Raw genomic sequence first — 18,408 nt, 5'->3', positions numbered from 1 at the left:
ATTCACTGGTGACATAATTTTAGACACAAGGAGTAGAGTTGTTTTTTTTTTCCAAATCACCACATAGGCAACTGCCCACTAGTTATAAAAACAGCCAGCCTCGCTCATGAAGGTGTTTGCAGGCACCTTATTGGGTGAACAACTACCTGAATGAGTGTCTGGACATTGAGACAAGGAGGGTAGCCCTGGTCTGTGTCCTGCGTGTGCCTGTGAGAAGGATAGGGGGGAAGGGAGAACCTAACGTCAGGAGCAGAAGTTCTGAGGTAGTGTTAATATGTTAAGGTAGTGTTTCCTACAGATTATAGACTTGGCCTTGGAGGGGAAATCAGGGGAGAAGACCTGGCATCTCATCTTTCAGTCAAACCTCAGTTTGTTGAAACTGGGGATGGGAGTCGGGGTGGAAATGATAGAAGAAGTTCATGTGCATTTAAGTACAAGTCCCACCTACTTGGGAAAGACTAAAGGAGATTTAACATCACGAATGACAGTGTTCCGGAGAGATTTTAGAAACTGCTCGGTCTTAGTTTCTGTATGTATATATTTCAAAGTTGTTTTAATAGTAATATATATACTTTGTTAAATACTTAGAAAATACCAAACACATAAAGAGAAACTGTGGCCCACAACCCCGAGGAAACTTTTCCAAGCACATATAAATTTAATATTCCTGAAACGAAATTGGTATTTCATGACACAGACGATTATGTATCTCGTTTCATTCACTTAATGTATTATTTATTTATTTTTTTAAAAAGATTTTATTTATTTATTTAACACAGATAGAGACAGCCAGCGAGAGAGGGAACACAAGCAGGGGGAGTGGGAGAGGAAGAAGCAGGCTCATAGCGGAGGAGCCTGATGCGGGGCTCGATCCCATAACGCCGGGATCACGCCCTGAGCCGAAGGCAGACGCTTAACCGCTGTGCCACCCAGGCGCCCCATCCTGTATTATTTAGTCTTCAAAATATTTTAATTGCTGCTGTATGCCACTGTAACCTGCTGTTATAAAACAGAAGCACATATAGAAGAACGTAAATAAAATTATAAAGGGAAAACCTTAAAAACTATTTTCAAGATGCCAAGGTCCAGGGGTACTTCAAGTCCAGATGTCCTCTTGAGCTGGGTCCATTCTGTGCTAATAATTCACATTTTTTCCTCTTTCACTTATATCTATTATAGGTGTAGGAGGCGCTCAGTGTCTGTGGGTGGGTTGGGGTATTCCTAATTAATGGCGTGGTGATTAATACTGAAAATTGCACCCCACCCTGCACACCCCACATTCCTGACCTGGTCCTGGGTGGTGTGCAGCTCAGAGCTTCTAGTTTTTCTCCTTTGCAGGACTTAAGTTCACCGGGCTGGGCCACCCCCTTGGCTCTGCGACTGTTATGCTGCATCCTTTGTGCCTGATTCCAACTTGAAACCACAGCTCATCCATCCATTTGTCCAGATTCGAGGATGCTGCATAGCCAGGGTGTTTTCCTGGAGTCTCTAAAAGAGGGTGTAATTTTGGGGATACACAGTTAGCTCTACAGTCTGGCACAGGGCACAAGGAGCTCTCTGGCCTAGGTGGAAACACTCGCTGGTGGGGTAAAGCACTCCAGGCAGGCACCAGCCATCAGACCCGAAGACTGGGGAGACCAGTTCTCAAGCAAAAACAAAAGCTGCTGTTCCTGTAGGCGGCCGGGCCCTGCAGATTCAGTTTATTGAGGTAATTTGTGGCCAAGGAAAAGGATTTGATAAGTTTTCTATGTAGCCTCAGGATTCCCCACTGGGAATGAAATTCTAGCTTAGTTGTCTGTAGCTTAAGCTGGAAGGACTTTATTGCTTTCTAAAACTTGGACTTCTTTAAACAATTTTTTCATTCTTAATTTTTTTATGGTGGTAAAATATACATGGGCTAAAATGTACTAGTGTAACCCTTTCCGAGTGTCCAGTTCAGCAGCATTAAGTACATTCACGCTGTTGTGCAGCCCTCACCACCATCCATGCCCAGAACGTTCTCATCCTCCCAAAGGGAAACTCCGTGCCCATTAAACCCTAACTCCTCATCCCCTTTTCCCCCAGTCCTTGGTGACCTCTCTTCTACTTTCTTTCCCTGTGACTGTGACTACTGTTGGTACCTCATATAAGTGGAATTGTGCAGTCTTTGCTCTTTTTTGTGTTTCTTTTAAGAAAGCTGTGGAACTTAGCTGCTCCCGAAGAGCCATTCCTGAGGAAGGCAGTGTAGCCATGAGAGGGCTGTGGACAGGGAGGCTCTGTGTGGCCTTGCAGCTGGCCCTGGGGCTGCTCTGATGGGCTTTGGCAGCTGCTGGCCCTGTGGCTCTGTCCAGGTGGTTCCTGTCTAGACGCGGTGGCTGAGTCCATGCGGTGGCTTTGGTTTTCCCTGGTTCAGACGTTTGTATTTGACCACAATCTGACACGATTTCTACACCTTCTTTGAAGCGATGCGTACACATGGTAAAAATGCTCCAACCATTCATAAATCCTCTCTTCTGCTCCAGCCTCCAGCCCTTCTCCAGCCAGGAGCTGTGGTTACCCACTTCTTCAGTGTCTTTCGGAGATATTCAATCCATATGAGTCGTGTGTGTGTGTGTGTGTGTGTGTGTGTGTGTGTGTGTGTGCGCGCGCGCGTCTGGCCCCAGAGTTCATCTAATAAAATGTTCCAGCGCTGGTTAAATCGATACCCAAGGACTCAACGTTTTTTGTGGCTCTGTAAATACTGTTCTCAGCTCAGTCATGTCGTAGGCTGTGATTACTTCTTCCTGCGTTATAGCTTTTTGATTTTCCTCAATTTAAGAGCTTCCTTATTGGTTAGTTTGCTTAATTTTCTATGTATCAATCTCTCATTTGTCCCTGAACTCTACAACCATCTTCTCGCAAAGTGATGCAATTACCAGGCCTGATTTTTTCCCTAGGAGTTGCCTGTCCTGGAGCTGTCCCTCCTCCTGCTCCAGTCTGGGCAGCGCGCCCCCCAGCTCTGGGGGACAGCTCAGTCCTCTTTGCTCCTATTGCGGGGGCACTTGTCGCTCCCTTTTCCTCCAGGAGCCCCAGGTTCCACATACCCCGCCCCCAACCCCGCCTCTTGGCCTTTGCTCCCTCACTTTGGCACGGAGCCCACCCTCCACTGGCGTGGAGTTTGTATGTCTGAAAATACCATTATTTTTTCTGCCCTCACCTTGAGTTGGTTTGGCTGGATACAGAATTCAAAAGGAAAATAACTTCCTGTTGTCGTTTGGAAGTCATTGATAGATCTTTTCGCTCGCAGGTTTGTTCTTGAGGAGTGTGGTGCTGTTCTGATTCAAGTGTGGTGCTGCTTTAATTCTCTCTGGAAGCTTCTGGGACCTCCACTTTATCTTGGAGTGGTGACATTCCCTGGCGAAGCCCCTTAGTGGGTCTTTTCTCTCCCACTGTGCTGCCCACCTGGGGGCCTGGTTAGGAAAGACCTGGATCTCCAGTTCTGGGGCATTTTCTTCAGTTATGCTCCCCTTCCTGTGTCCTTTCTGGAACACTTACTCAGTTGTTGGAACGCCTAGATTGCTATTCTGAGCTCAGAGCCTTTGCTGGGGAGCCTCCAGAGACTGCCTGCTGTTTCCTTTAGGGAGAAGGAGGAGCTTGGGAACAACCGCTCCTGTCTGCACCTCACGCCCTCCCTGCCTTCCCCACGGCTGCCTTTACTTGCTTGTCTGGGAGGCAACAAGTAGAACTATTTGTGGAAAATCTTTCCTGTGCTCTAAGTAAGATAGATCTGGACTTGCTAATTAATGCAGGCACTAGCCCTTCTCCCCAGATGACTGATCACCTCTTCCTGATATGAATGACTAAAGACAAAGTTTTGATCATGTTCCCTTTGCACTCTCCTTTTCTACTCCTGGCCTGAATTTTCCTGCCTTGCTGATTGGTTTAAGGTAGGTACTCTTAGACTTTTGTGCCTTTTGCATCTGATTTCTGCAGCCCAAGCTGTGTTACTAAACTTACTTATGCCTGATGGTTTCTCAGTTCCCTGGGGCCCCTGCACAGATGTACTTTGCATCCTTGAGCTGTCTTCCTGGGGCTCTGCCCTGTGTCCCTCTGTGGCCTTCACTTTCACTGTGGTCCCTGGCTCCCTAAGTCATGCGGCAAGCCTGCTACAGCGCCGGGGTCCCAGACCCCGAGCCAGAGCCACATCTTCAAAGGCACGGCTGTCCTCAGCCTGTCAGATCTCATCATCAGTCCAGCCCCCTGGGTCTTGCCTCAAGAAAATGACACCACTTCTAAAGTGAACTTGTGAAATATACGGAAAGGACCCCGCTCTTCAGTAGCCATGACCCTGGTAGTTTTTTGGAACTGCAAAGAAGACTAGACTGGTCAGCCATGCAGAATCTTCAGGAGCTGCCAAGAGCAGAGTGCCCCCTTCAGTTACGAGCTGATACTCGTGATGGGTAGGGCGCCATTCTAGACGCATGCTTCTCTCCTTCTTTCCTCCTGCCACCATGACATTCAGGGAGATTTATCAGAAGAGGATTGACTAGGCCCTTATTTGGAGATATGTGTCCTGTTAGGTCTCTTCCCATGTTATCCTAGTGACCTCTAGACATTGTGACCTTTGCTCCTGCCCTAAAGCATGGAGAGGTCTGGCCTTTCTTTGCCCTCGAGTCCTTCCCAAGTCCAGCATTCATTCATTAGGTGAAATTCCAAAATTATATCACTCCTACATGGGAATGAGGGGAAAGGTGAAGACAGAGTATTCTAAGTCAGTGGGGCGCTGCTCAGAGTGACACATCGGGAAATGCAAGTGACAGGTGAGAGTCACGTTATTTGGTCTTGGAAATAATAAGGAGGTAGTGTTAAACCAAGCAGCTCTGGTTCTAGTTCTGAATGACACCATTGTTGTTTGTTGGGTTTTTTAAAAGATTTTATTTATTTATTTGAGAGAGAGAACAAGAGAGCACAAGTAGAGGGAGCAGCAGAGGGAGAGGAAAAAGCAGAATCCCCACTGAGCAGGGAGCCCAACGTGGGCTCTATCCCAGGACCCTGGGACCATGACCTGAGCCGAAGGCAGACGCTTCACCGCCTGAGCCACACAGGCGCCGCTGATTGACACCATTCTTAACATATATTTTAGTTACTCTGCTAATCAGAAGCTGAAAGAGAGCTGCAAAATGGCCTTGTTGGGGAGAAATTGTAATTTAAAGTGTTCTTGGGGCGCCTGAGTGGCTCAGTCAGTGAAGCATCTGCCTTCGGCTCAGGTCCAGCCTCACATTGGGCTCTTGGCTCAGTGGGGAGTTTGCTTCTCCCTCTGCCTGCTGCTCCCCCTGCTTGTGCTCTCTCTCACTCTCCGTCAAATAAATAAAATCTTTTAAAAAAAAAAAATTCCGCGTTTGTTCTAAAAACATGTGTTCAGCCTCCAGGCCTAAGTACCTCCCTGTGGCAGACTGACTCCTGATGCCCCGTGCTGTGTTTATCCTGGCAGCTGCCGCCTGTCACCTGTGGGACCCATGGGCCAGGATGGCGTCCCCTCACACCTTGCCAGATTCCTGGTCTCTTTTAAGCATTAAGCTTCAGCCCTTGACAAGGACTTTATTTTGCTTTGGGATAAGTAAGTTGTAACAGGGAGCAAGGTGCTGGAAAGGAGGATGGACCCCTCCATGGTTTTCTTCTTTTACTTTTTTTCCTCTCGCCATGACCTTTGCTCTGTCTGATGAGCAGTGTAGAAGAAATCAGCATCTTTGGGCCAGGGAAGGTGTCCTCTCTTGGACAGTGTCTGCGAGCATTTCAAAGAGTTCCTCATTCCTTCGCCCCTTCCCACCCCCAGCAAAGGACGGGTATCGTGTAACTTCCTGCTTGTAAACATGCTGGAAGGGTGGAAAGCAGGATTCTCAAGCTCTTAGAACCAAGGCTGCCTGTTTATAGCAGATACTTTACAACATGAAGTGTTCAAACTGTAGTATAAGGAAAACGAAAGGTTATCTATAACGAAATAATATGAATGTGAATGTGTAAATGCCAGGCATGACCACTCCAAGAGAGAGCAAAGAGCACCCAGAGACTGGCACCCAGTCACGTCCCCACACACATGGCAGCCACAAATGGAGAGGTGCTGTCAGTAGATCTGAGTCATGGCCAAGTTCCAAACAGCACAAAGGGATAGTGGCCCCCATTTTCACGTAATTGTAGCCATGGGAAATTAGGTGAATATAAAACCAGGCTAAATTCTTTGTGTGTATGTAAATGGAACTGGGTTCTAGTCACAGAAAGTCATCTGGGATATGGAACGGTTGCCCCTGACCCCTAAAAGTTGCTCTTGGCACCTAAAAGCCATGGTGCCCCCTAGTTTTTGTGCCCACCTAAAATAACCCTACAAATTTGCAGAATGCCTTGATGGGCCAATACCCCAGTGTAGAGAACCCTGGTATATAAGCTACCATTGAAGACAAGATGAGTGACAGCACATGCTTTAGTAATGCTTCTTCAGAGAAACAGAACCAAAAAGGGAACGAGAGAAAGTTATTTTAAGGAACTGACTAACGTGATTGTGGGTGCTAACAAATCTGAAATGTACAGGGCATCGTCTAGAGACCCAGGGAAGAGTTGGCATTGCAGTCTTGCGTCCAAAGGCAGTGTGGAGGGAGAATTCCCTCTTCCTGGGGTGCCTGTGGCTCAGCCGTTAAGCGTCTGCCTTCGGCTCAGGTCGTGATCCCAGGATCCTGGGATCGAGCCCTGCATTGGGCTCCCTGCTCGGCGGGAAGCCTGCTTCTCCCTCTCACACTCCCTTTGCTTGTGTTCCCTCTCTCTCTGTCTCTGTCAAATAAATAAATAAAATCTTTTAAAAAACAAACAAAAAAAAGAATTCCCTCTTCCTTGGAGGACCTCTGTCTTTGTTCATAAGGCCCTCCGTTGACCAGATGATGTCCACCCATGTTATGAAGGGTAATCTTAACTCAGAGTCTACTGATTTAAATGTTAGTCGCACCTAAAAAATACATCTAGAGTAATGTTTGACCAAATATCTAGGTACCATGACCTAGCCATGTTGACACATAAGGATTGAGACAGCATATGATAAAGAAGTTGAAGAATGTTCTGTTCCTATAACAGGAACTCAAAGTGTAGTCACTGTAAATATCTTTGTGTGTTTTCTCTGAAGCATAACCAGCGTGCAGCGTTCAGACAACGGCTCTTATATCTGTAAGATGAAAATAAACAACGAAGAGATTGTGTCTGACCCCATCTACATTGAGGTGCAAGGTAAGTCCAGAGGCCACAGAGTGCCCTGTGTTAATTGCTTTGCATATAAAACTCCAAAATTTGGTGTGCCCATTTATAACTGTGTATGCAAACTTTGCAAATTCATAAGCACTGAAATTTTACAAGGTGGTCCTCTTTTGAGACTTCAGGTAATAATGAATGTATGACACGAATTCGATTCTCAGAGTTTTAGCTCTATCCTTAGCAATAGGGCTGAGAGAAAAACGGATTATGGACTTTCTTGTCCTCAGGTTTTTTACAGTTTAGAAACCTGGAGACTTTTTTTTGGAAGCGAAATGCATTCCACTATCCAGTTCTCAGTGTTGGTGTCAGATACCACTCACGTGGTCTAGTGGCGATTTGCCTCGGAGTGTGAGCGGTTTTCCCGAACTGGGTCAGCAGCTCCATCTGGGACTCATTTGGGGCCCTAGGATTTATTGGGTACATGGTTCAGTGCAGTTCCATGACATGACATGAGATGGGCTCCTTGGGGATACAAAGTGAGACATGGACTAGGAGAAGGCAGTCTCTGCCCTCAAGGAACTTGAACTGCAATGGGAAGTGTGAGCCCAGGTCCTAAGGCCCCGGGTCTCCGGGTGTGCATGACTGGTTCTGCAATGACAGAGCCTATCAGGCTTCAAGGAGGTGGCACCTCTATAATCACCACAGGTGATCATTCCTCACCAGCCCACAGGCTGCCTCCAGGGCCCTGCATCCCAGCTTTTTGAGAACCCCTGCCAACAAAAGCATCCAAACACCTTTCTTATGTACTTTCCCTGACCCTCCTCCCCACAGGCTTTAAAGCAGGTGATCGGCTATTCAGGGAAGTTCAACTAGAACCATCTCCTGCTGAAAGGCTGCTCTGCTACCCATTCTTTTGCAAACCTAAACCTCATACCCACTAATGCTGCAGGAGGCCTGAGGGACGGAGCCCTCAGAAGAGCCTCCTTGAGAGCTTTGTTCTAGGCGCATCCCAGGCTGGACAGCTAAGCCTCCTCAGGGTTATGTCAACATCAGCCTGCGGGTGGGGTCAGGATGGTAGTGTTCCTATCTTTGCTGTTCATCTTGGAAATATATTAAGAGGACATTTAACTTGTCAGAACCCCTAGGGGTTGGCCAGGAACTGCCCAGGGCAGGAACACGTTAAGTCCAAATGGAGTTTTTGCAAAACTTTGAAACAGGAAAAAAGAATCCCATTTGCCACTCCCACATCATTCCTTCTGGGACCAGATCTGTGAGTTCCCAGTCCCAAAAGAACACAGTTTAAGTCCTTGACCTGTTAATTTTTTGGCACATGCCATAAATGAGTATTAACTGGCTTCCTCTGAGATATTTCTAAAGTTCCCTTCCTTATGGCCTCAATTCTGAATTACAGTCAAAGCTCTTAGGATTATAACTATGTAACTGTGTCTACACTGTTCTCATGAGAGTGTAGTTTGAAAAGCATCCAGCCCTGCACAAGTGTACAGATTTTAAAATTCATTATCACGCATATTAAAGTGTCACACACAGTAGATTGTCCTCAAAAACAGGCGGACCTATTATGTGGCTTTGTTTCTACTCTGTGTGTATTTTGGGAAAGAGTTCTGAACACATGCCAGCCTCTCCCAGGAGTCTGAGCAACACCTGATTTCAACACTGCCAGGCCTCCCTCCTGGTAAAACCGGTTCTGAATCACCATCACAACCCCTTTGGGAAAGTATCCTAGAAAGCCGGCTGGAGCTAGTCGGGGAGGAATTGGCTTCTTTTCTTTCTCAGCCAACTTTCAGAAGGTGAAAACTGGCCATTTCAGACCTGAGTGGTTTATAAAGAAATCTATTGCCAAGTTCCAGAACAGTTTCCACTCCCCTTGGGGCACTGGCTTACTTGTGGATCCAAAACATTCTTTCACTGAACTCTCTCCGCAGGACTTCCTCACTTTACTAGACAGCCCGAGAGCATGAATGTCACAAGAAACACAGCCTTCAACCTCACCTGTCAAGCCGTGGGCCCTCCTGAGCCTGTCAACATTTTCTGGGTTCAGAACAGCAGCCGTGTTAATGAACAGCCAGAAAAGTCCCCCTCTGTTCTGACCGTTCCTGGTAAGTCTGTGTCGTGTGATTTCTTTGTTGTTTTCTCTCAAACAGTGGAAGGGATCAAAAGTTTGGTGCCCACTGCTGGCGTAGTAGAAGACAATGAAACAGAGGGGTGGCAGCTGAGGTGGCCGGGGACGTGGAGACGGAGCTGGGTGAATGCCCTGAAGGGTGCCTGTGCTTCAGTGAGCAGAGTGGCCGGACTCCTGAGCCTGGCAGCAGGAGCCCTACTCACACCTCCCATTGCAGCCGGGCCTTTGCTGGCCTGGCAGCTCTTAGACTTCAAGAACCACCGATGTGAAGACCACTGATGTGAGGTTTGACAGCAAGGAACTGCATTGGTCACGGGAGCTGTTGTGGGATGATTGAGTCATTGTGGGATCCTGACCACACTGACAGTCAGTGGGCATCTTGACTCCCATCTGCATGGAAGCTTTGTTCCCGGCACTCCCCTGACGATGCTCTTGGAGTCCCCGCCCTTGCTGTTGCCCGCGCTGCTAAAGCCACCGGGCTCCCCTTTGGCTTCTCTCATGGCATCTTTCAGCAACATCTGGCAAGGGTGCCACCCCCGAACCCTTCCTTTCTTCATGCCTTCAGTGACTGTGTTGTGAGGGAGTGCTGTATGCCAGAGGCTGTTTAGGTACTGGGAACACAGGGGCGAACTTCTGGAAACAGTCTTCCTGGCTTCCATCCCACTCCAGGGCTCCTCCCCTGCCCTTGACAGCCACATTCCTGGACCCGCTGCTTTTCACTCTGAGACACTCCCCCCTGGGGGAGTTCCTCTACGTCCCCAGCCTCAGTAGGGTCTGTGTGATGGTGGCCTTGAGCTTTGTATCTTCTGAGCTTCAGGCTCATGTACCCAACTCCCTCCCTGGCATTTTCACTTGCTGGGGCACAGGCATCTTAAAATGAACTCTTGATCCACCTCCCCCGCAGATATTTTGCCCCAGAATTCCCCATCTTAGTAAATGATATCACCATCAGCCCATCCTTCCTCTTTTCCATTTTTCACATCGAATGCATCAGCAAGTTCTGCCCATTCTGCTTCCCGAGTCTGTGTTTTCTCCACCCACACTGCAGCACCCTGCTCCACATCACTGCCGGCTCTCGCCAACACCAGTGCAGGACCTCCCTAAGGGGTTTCTGCTTCCAGCTTTGTCCCCACTCGATTCCATCCTCCTCAGTGGCTCCCCATTGTCTTAGATTGTCACTCAGAGTCATTCCTGCCCCTGCCATTGGCCCTGTGTGCCCAGGCCACCACCCAACTCTCCAACCCAACCCCACCCAACCCTCCAACCCAACCCCACCCCACCTTCTCGTCCCTGCTTATTAAATACCAGTCACCCTGATTGTCTGTCATTTCCTCACACATGTGGCCCTCCTTCCTGCCTCAGGACCTTTGCATTCTCTTTTCTATCTGCCTTCAGTGTTCTTCCACCTGCCCTTCGTCCCATGACACAACTCAAATATCACTTCTTCTGGGAAGCCTGCACTGGTCATTCAGCTATTCTAGGTCTTCCCCACCTCTTTATTGACTCCCAGTCATATGTTCTTGTGGACGCCATCATTGCACTCGTCATAGTCTATCATCACCCGTTTATTTGCCTAGCCTCCTTGTCTGTCTTCTCAGAGACTGTATGCTCAGCAAGGACAAGGACTTTGTCTGTCCCAAGGCAGTGCCTGACTCATAGTAGCACTCACTGAATATTCATGGTGACAACAGACCAGCAAGTGAATGCCAACCCCTCAGTTTTATCTCCGGTTCACTTTCCTAACTCCTGACTCCACAAGGAATATTATGGTTTTCTCTGCCTCCATCTGAATTGTCTTTGAGTTTCTCCAAGGAGTTGATAAGCTACTTCTTAATTCAAAGTCAATTTGGGTAACCTCCATACTGTTCTCCAGAGTGGCTGCACCAGCTTGCATTCCCACCAACAGTGGAAGAGAGTTCTCCTTTCTCTGCATCCTCACCAACATCTCTTGTTTCTTGTGTTGTTGATTTTTGCCATCCTGACCGGTGTGAAGTGGTATCTCATCGTGGTTTTGATTTGCATTTCCCTGATGCTGAGTGATGTTGAGCATCTTTTCATGTGTCTTTTAGACATCTGGATGTCTTTTTTGGGAAAGTGTCTATTCATGTCTTCTGCCCATTTCTTAACTGGGATATTTATTTTTTGGGTGTTGAGGTTGATAAGTTCTATGTCGATTTTGCATACTAACCCTTTATCAGATGTCATTTGCAAATATCTTCTCCTACATAATCAACCATGGAGAGAGCCCAAATGTCCACTGATAAATGGATATAGAAGATGTGGGGTATAGACACACACACACACACACACACACACACACACACACACACACACACGGAATATTACTCAGCCATCAAAAATAATTAAATCTTGGGGCACCTGGGTGGCTCAGTTGGTTAAGCGTCTGCCTTCTGCTCAGATCATGATCTCACGGTCCTGGGATCGAGCCCTGCATTGGGCTCCCTGCCCAGCAAGGAGTCTGCTTCTCCGTCTTCCTCTCCCTCTGTCCCTGTCCCTGCCCCTGCCCATGCTTGTGCTCTCTCTCTCTCTCTCTCTCTCTCTCACATATAAATAAATAAAATCTTAAAAAAAAAAAAGAATGAAATCTTGCCATTTGCAATGACATGGGTGGAGCTAGAGTTTATTATGCCAAGTGAAATAAGTTAGAGAAAGACAAATACCATAAGATCTCACTCATATGTGGAATATAAGAAAGAAAACAGATGAACATATGTGAAGGAAGAAGAGAAAAAAAGGAGAGAGGGAAACAAGCCATAAGAGACTCTTAACGATAGAAAACAAACTGAGGGTTATTGGAGGGAGGTGGGTGGGAATGGGCTAGATGGGTGATGGGCATTAAAGAGGGCACTTGTTATCATGAGCACGGGGCATTGTATGTAAGGGATGAATCACTGAATTCCACTACAGAAACCAATATTGCACCGTATGTTAACTACCTAAAATTTAAATTTAAAAAAATTTTTTAATAAAAAATAAAAATAAATAATTTGAAAAACCCAAAGTCCATTTGAAAACTACACCCCACCCTTTCTAGGATGGTGGCTCTGAAGTCCCATAAGAAAAGATTTGTTTTCATCGAGGTGAAACTGACATACAATCATACAATTAGGTTTATAGAACTTAAATGCACAACTCAGTAAGTTTTGATAAATGTAGACACCACCACTTCTGTCAAGACACAGAACATTGCCCTCACCTCAGAACGTCCCGTCATGCCCCCTTCCCATCAGCTCCCACCTTTCACAGGCGATGGTGTTCTGATGTCTGTCATCATGATTAGTTTGCTGGGTCGTGAACATTCAATAAGTGGAAACATAAAGGATATGTTCTTTTGTGTCAGGCTTCTTTCCCTCAACGTGATGTTTTTGGGATTCACTCGTGTTGACCTGTGAGTAGTATGTTGTTATTGCCAATAGTGCTTATGGAATGGATGTGCTCTGTTCTATCTGTGTGTGTGGTGAACATTGGGGTGTTTGTGGCTGTTGGCTATGACAAATACAGGAGCTGCAGATACTCGTGTGCAAGGCTCTGGGGAGACATGTTTCCATTTTGTCTTGGATCATACCTGGGAGAAGTGCTGGATCAAAAACTAGGAAACCACTACACTGTGTTCTGAAGTTGTACCAAGTTATATTCCTAGCCACAGTGGATGAGTGTTCCTTGCTTTCTCCGTGTCCTTGCCAACATTTGATATGGTGAGGGTTTTTTTTCATTTTAAACATTCTAGTGGATATGCAATGGTACATTTTAAATTTACATTTCATTTCCCTAATGTCAAATTTAAAATTAGATTTAGAAAAGATTTTAGTGGGGAGCCTGGGTGGCTCAGTTGGTTAAGTGTCTGACTTTGGCTCAGGTTATGATCTCAGGGTCCTGGGATTGAGCCCCATATTGGGCTCCCTGCTCAATGGTGAGTCTGCTTCTCCCTCTCCCTCCGTCCCTCCCCACTGCTTATGCTCTCTCTCTGTCTCTCTCAAATCAATGAATAAAATCTTAAAAAGAAAAAAAGAAAAGATGTTAGCATTTTTTTCTTGTGCTTATAGACCAATCATAGATCCTTTTCATTGAAGTATCACTTCGGGTTTTTGCCTATTCTCATAAAAATCTTAGAATCAGCTTGACAGCTTTTGCAGAAGAGTCTGTTGTGATTTTGTTTGCAATCGTATTGAATTTATAGATCAATTTAGGGGGAGATCATATCTTAATAATAGAGACTTCCAATCCAAGAACACACTCTGTCCATTTATTTAGGTCTTCTTTAATTTCTCTCAGCAGTTTTTTATAGTGCTTGATGTAGAGGTCTTATATGTCACTTGTTAAAGTTATTTGTATATATTTTATATTGTTGATACTAGTAGTAGCACATTTGAATTCATTTCCCAATTGTTTACTATTAGTATATAGGAAAAAAATGGATTTTTGTATGTTGATCTTACATCCTACAATCTTGTTAAATTAATGTATTAGTTCTAAGAGGGTTTTTTTTTGTTTTTGTTTTGTAGATTCCTTAGATTTATTTATGTAGACAATGTCACCTGCAAATAGAGACAGTTTTACTTCTACCTATCCAATCCTTGTCTTTTTATCTCTGTCCCTTTCCTTATTTTACTGGCTGAGACTCTAACACAATACAGAATAAAAGTGGGGAGAGTTGATGTCTCTGTCCCAGTCACCAACCCTGACATAAACTGGGTTTTGGTCAGTGCCCTTCATTAGGCTGAAGAAGTTTCCTTCTATTCTCAGTTTGCTAAAAATTTTATTTTTTTTGTCATATGATCATATGGTTTTTCTCCAATATTCTCCTAATATGGCAAAGTACATTGATTTGATTTTCAGATGTTAAACCAGTGTTGCATTCCTGGGACAAACTCTACTTGGTCATGATGTATTGTGGTGGATTCAGTTTGCTACTATTTCATTAAAGATTTTTGCATTTACGTTTATTCTATTTCACTGCCAGCCTAGGGTAACACCAACTGGGTGTACTGCAATTGACTTCTGATACTGATTACCCAGAGTCTACCACAAGGCTCACTTCAGATGCCAACCACAAGTCTCGAGGGGATGGGGGGTCCCCAGACCACCTGCACTTCTTACTGACTGGCTATAAATTTGGAGGTTCCCATGACCCCTCCAGTTTGATCATTTCCTAGACCAACTCACAGCACTCAGGAAAGTGCCATACTCAACAATTACAGTTTTATTACATGGGCTATACCTAGGGTGATATCTGGGAGGGTCCTACATGCAGAGCTTCCATACCCTCTCCTCTTTGAATCAGGGTGTGTCACCCTCCTGCCACATCCAGGGAAAGGACACTCTACTGAGCTTTGGGGTGCAGATTTTTTATTGAAGTTTCCTTGCATAGGCATAACTGATAAAATCACTGGCCATGTGACCGAACACAATCTCCAGACCCTTCAACCCTCTCATCACATGGCTGGTCGTTCTGGTGATCAGTCTTCATCCTGAGGTTTTCTAGGGGCTCACTCTGAGTCACCTCATTAGTGTAACAAAGCTACTCCTGTCCCTCAGGCAATTATAAGGGACAAAAGCTAAATTCTTTATTGTACAACAGTGCTCATAATGGCAGTGGTCTACAATTTTGTTTTTGGAATGTCAGTTTTTGGTATAGGGTTTTGTTGTCCTCATAAAACTAGTTAGGAAGTATCTGTACCTTCTCTATTTTCTGAAAGAGTTTAGTAACATTGGTATTATTTTGAAAAGACACACATAAAGTTCAGTGGAACCTGCAATATAGTGTTTTGGACACAATATTTCTGGTAGTACAGTTCGCATTACTTTTTTTGCTGAAGGTTAATATGTTGATTAATGTTGAGTTTGAGGCTAACTGAAATCCTCAGGTCTTTTTTCTCATCAATTACTGCAAAGTCAAAGCTCTCTTATTTTGTGTGTGTTTACTTATTTTTGGAAGTTCAGCCTACCATTTATCCTTATAAAAATTTAAACCATTGTCCCAGCCCACTGAGGCCATTTGGAACCTCGATCCTCTCCTTCAGTTAACAAGTCACCGCCTGCTTTGTGCCAACTGCCTTTTGTGTCTTGTCCAAGTTGTTGATGAAAGTCTAGATTCCATTCTAACCGAGGGCAGAGTCCGGTGACCTGCTGATAAAAGCAGACTCTGAGTTGACATCAGCTCATTAAATCAACTCTCTAGGCTACTGTTCAACCACTAGTAAATCTGCTTGCTTTTATTTTCCCTCCATTTATTTCTTTTTCTTATCTTCTGAGATGTTATCGCTACACTGGGCTAATAACTATCACAGAAGTCTGGAAATCAGCTTGGAATTCATTTCAAAATCAGACCTGACTGCTGGGTGAGCCGAATGTCTAGATGTGACAATTTCCTGCATTCTTATAGGCACCAGTTTGATAGCCCTCTTTTTTTTTTTTTTAAAGATTTTATTTATTTATTTGAGAGAGAGAGACAGAGATAGCAACAGAGAGCAGGGGAGGGAGGAGAAGGAGAAGCAGGCTCCCCGCTGAGCAGGGAGCCCAACACAGGGCTCCATCCCAGGACCTTGGGATTCATGACCTGAGCTGAAGGTAGATGCTTAATGAACTGAGCCACCCAGGCACCCCTCGATAGCCCTATCAAGTTTTGTGGTGGATTTCTCTCTCAATGATTCTGTACTACCAGCATCAGTGTCTTTTTTTTTTTTTTAATGAAAATAGGGACAGAGGCTCCTGGGTGGCTCAATCAGTTAAGCATCTGCCTTCAGTTCAGGTCATGATCCTAGGGTCCTGGGATCAAGCTCCATGTTGGGCTCCCTGCTCAGCAGGGAGTCTGCTTCTTCCTCTCCCTCCCCTTGCTTGTGCTGTCTCTCTCATTCACTCTGTCTCTCAAATAAATAAATAAAATTTAAAAAAAGAAAAGAAAAGAAAATAGGGATAATCTGTTAATCTCTGTTCATCTGGAACTTTTCCTCTAATGCATATTTTCTTAGAAGCTAAAAGTGTATTTCTGTGATAAGATTTACAAATTCTTTTAATCCCCAAGGCTATGTATAATTTGTCTCAGCTTGGAGACCTGCTTTATTTCTAAATGATGAAACACTCTCACAACTACAACCTATTTTGGGTTGCAAGTTCATTACAATTTTTATTTTATTTTTTTTAATTTGAAGGATTTTTTTTCCTTTGGTAGAGAAGATAGAATTAAAATAGAAATAGAGCAGTTTATAGCCTAATAGTGTATTTTTTGTTTATTTATGTATTTGAGAGTGAGAAAGTGAACATGCAAGCTGGGGGTGGGGGTGCAGAGGAAGAGGGAAAGAGAATCTCAAGCAGATTCCACACTGAGTGTGGAGCCAGATGTGGGGCTCAGTCTCACGACCCTAAGATCATGACCTGAGCTGAAATCAAGAGTCGGACACTTAACTGACTGAGCCACCCTGGTGCCCCCCTAATAGTGTTTTCTGAAACAACCTTTATTGTGACGATAGTTACACAAAGCTGCAAGTGCAGTTAACTTACATAGTGCTATATGTATGTATGTGCGCACACACACACACATAAATCCATGTATAATTGGTAAAATCTGAATAAGCTCTGTGGATGGTACCAATGTCAATCACCTGGCTAGGAAATTGGCATTGTGCTCTAGTGTTTAAACATTGTGCTGTAGTGATTTGACAGTGTGCTATAGTTATGTAAGACGTTAACATTGGGGAGGTAGGGTGAAGGATACACTGAACTTCCCTGTATGTTTCTTTACATCTTTCTGTGACTCCATAATTATTTCAAAATAAAAAGATTTTGGGCGGCCCATGTCATGAAGCTGGACATGGAGCCTGCTTACGATTCTCTCTCCCTTTCCCTCAGCCTCTGCCCCACTCTCTTAAAAAAAAAAGTTTTTTAACTTTATTTTACATAATTATTATTTTTAAAGATCTTATTTATTTATGTGACAGAGAGACAGCCAGCAAGAGAGGGAACACAAGCAGGGGGAGTGGGAGAGGAAAAAGCAGGCTCCCAGCGGAGGAGCCTGATGTGGGGCTCGATCCCAGAGCACCGGGATCACGCCCTGAGCTGAAGGCAGACGCTTAACGACTGCGCTACCGAGGCGCCCCTATTTTACATAATTATTAAATGATTTTATGTCTAAAATGTAGAAAATTCAGAAAAAGTATTTTTACATCTTATACATGTACAATTATGACAAAAACACAGATTTGTTTCCATTTAAACTTATTCTGTGAATATATATGCTTGGGCATATATAGGTGATTTTCCTTCAAATTACAGTGATAATGCATGTGCAGACTAATTTCAGCCTTTTAATTTTTTTTATTTTTTTAAAGATTTTGCTTATTTATTTATTTATTTATTTGAGAGAGAGCTAGAGAGTGCATGCGAGCAAGCGCCCCCGAGGGGAGGGGCAGAGGGAGAGGGAGAGAGAGAATCTCAGGCAGACTCCACGCTGAGTGCAGAGCCCGACGTGGGGCTCCGTCTCACAACCCTGAGATTGTGACCTGAGCCAAAACCAAGAGGAAGTCACTTAACCAACTGAGCCACCGAGGAGTCCCGATTTCAGCCTTTTTATTACACAAATAATACGTGAGCACATTTTCATTGTAAAACATTCAAACCATAGCAACATACCGAAGCAAAGTGGGCAACTCTCCCTTGAATCTCCACATGCTCACTCCCCACATAGTTGTCACATATAGCGTGTGTGATGACACACAGCATGAGCCGCTGGTTCACTTCTAGGCCCTTCTCCTCTAAATAAACTCACATATGTACATATACTACACAGACGGCCAAGCCATGTAGATCTTTCCATATAGGTGCTCGTGGGCCTCTCGTTGCTTATGATAATCACCTCATTGCATGAATGGACTAGAAGTGATTTAGCCACCTCCTTGTTGATGAGCATGTAGGTGGTTTTCTTTTGGTCCTGGTTGTTACTTACGTGGACATTTTTATACCCATATGTATTTCTTTTCTGAAAACCTTTCTGGACACCCCGTCCTTGTCTGTGTATCTACAGTGCCTCTTCCATAATGCTTGTACCTCCCCCCCACATGGAAACA

General features: G+C 44.9%; 1 protein-coding gene across 1 annotated transcript in view; it reads left to right on the top strand.

Annotated features, from left to right (window-relative positions):
- MERTK (MER proto-oncogene, tyrosine kinase) overlaps positions 1-18,408 on the top strand; it is a 106,137-nt gene that overhangs the window by 31,180 nt on the left and 56,549 nt on the right. Inside the window, exons 3-4 of the mRNA XM_045808937.2 lie at positions 7,124-7,224; positions 9,132-9,305. Of these exons, the coding sequence (XP_045664893.2) occupies positions 7,124-7,224; positions 9,132-9,305 (275 nt within the window). The remainder of the gene's footprint in view (positions 1-7,123; positions 7,225-9,131; positions 9,306-18,408) is intronic.

Source organism: Ursus americanus, chromosome 7 (genome assembly GCF_024610735.1).
Source record: "Ursus americanus isolate L20-20 chromosome 7, mUrsAme1.1.p, whole genome shotgun sequence".
NCBI classification, from domain to species: Eukaryota; Metazoa; Chordata; class Mammalia; order Carnivora; family Ursidae; genus Ursus; species Ursus americanus.
The sequence above is the reverse complement of the archived record's forward strand: the minus strand, read 5'-3'. Positions and strand labels throughout refer to the sequence as shown.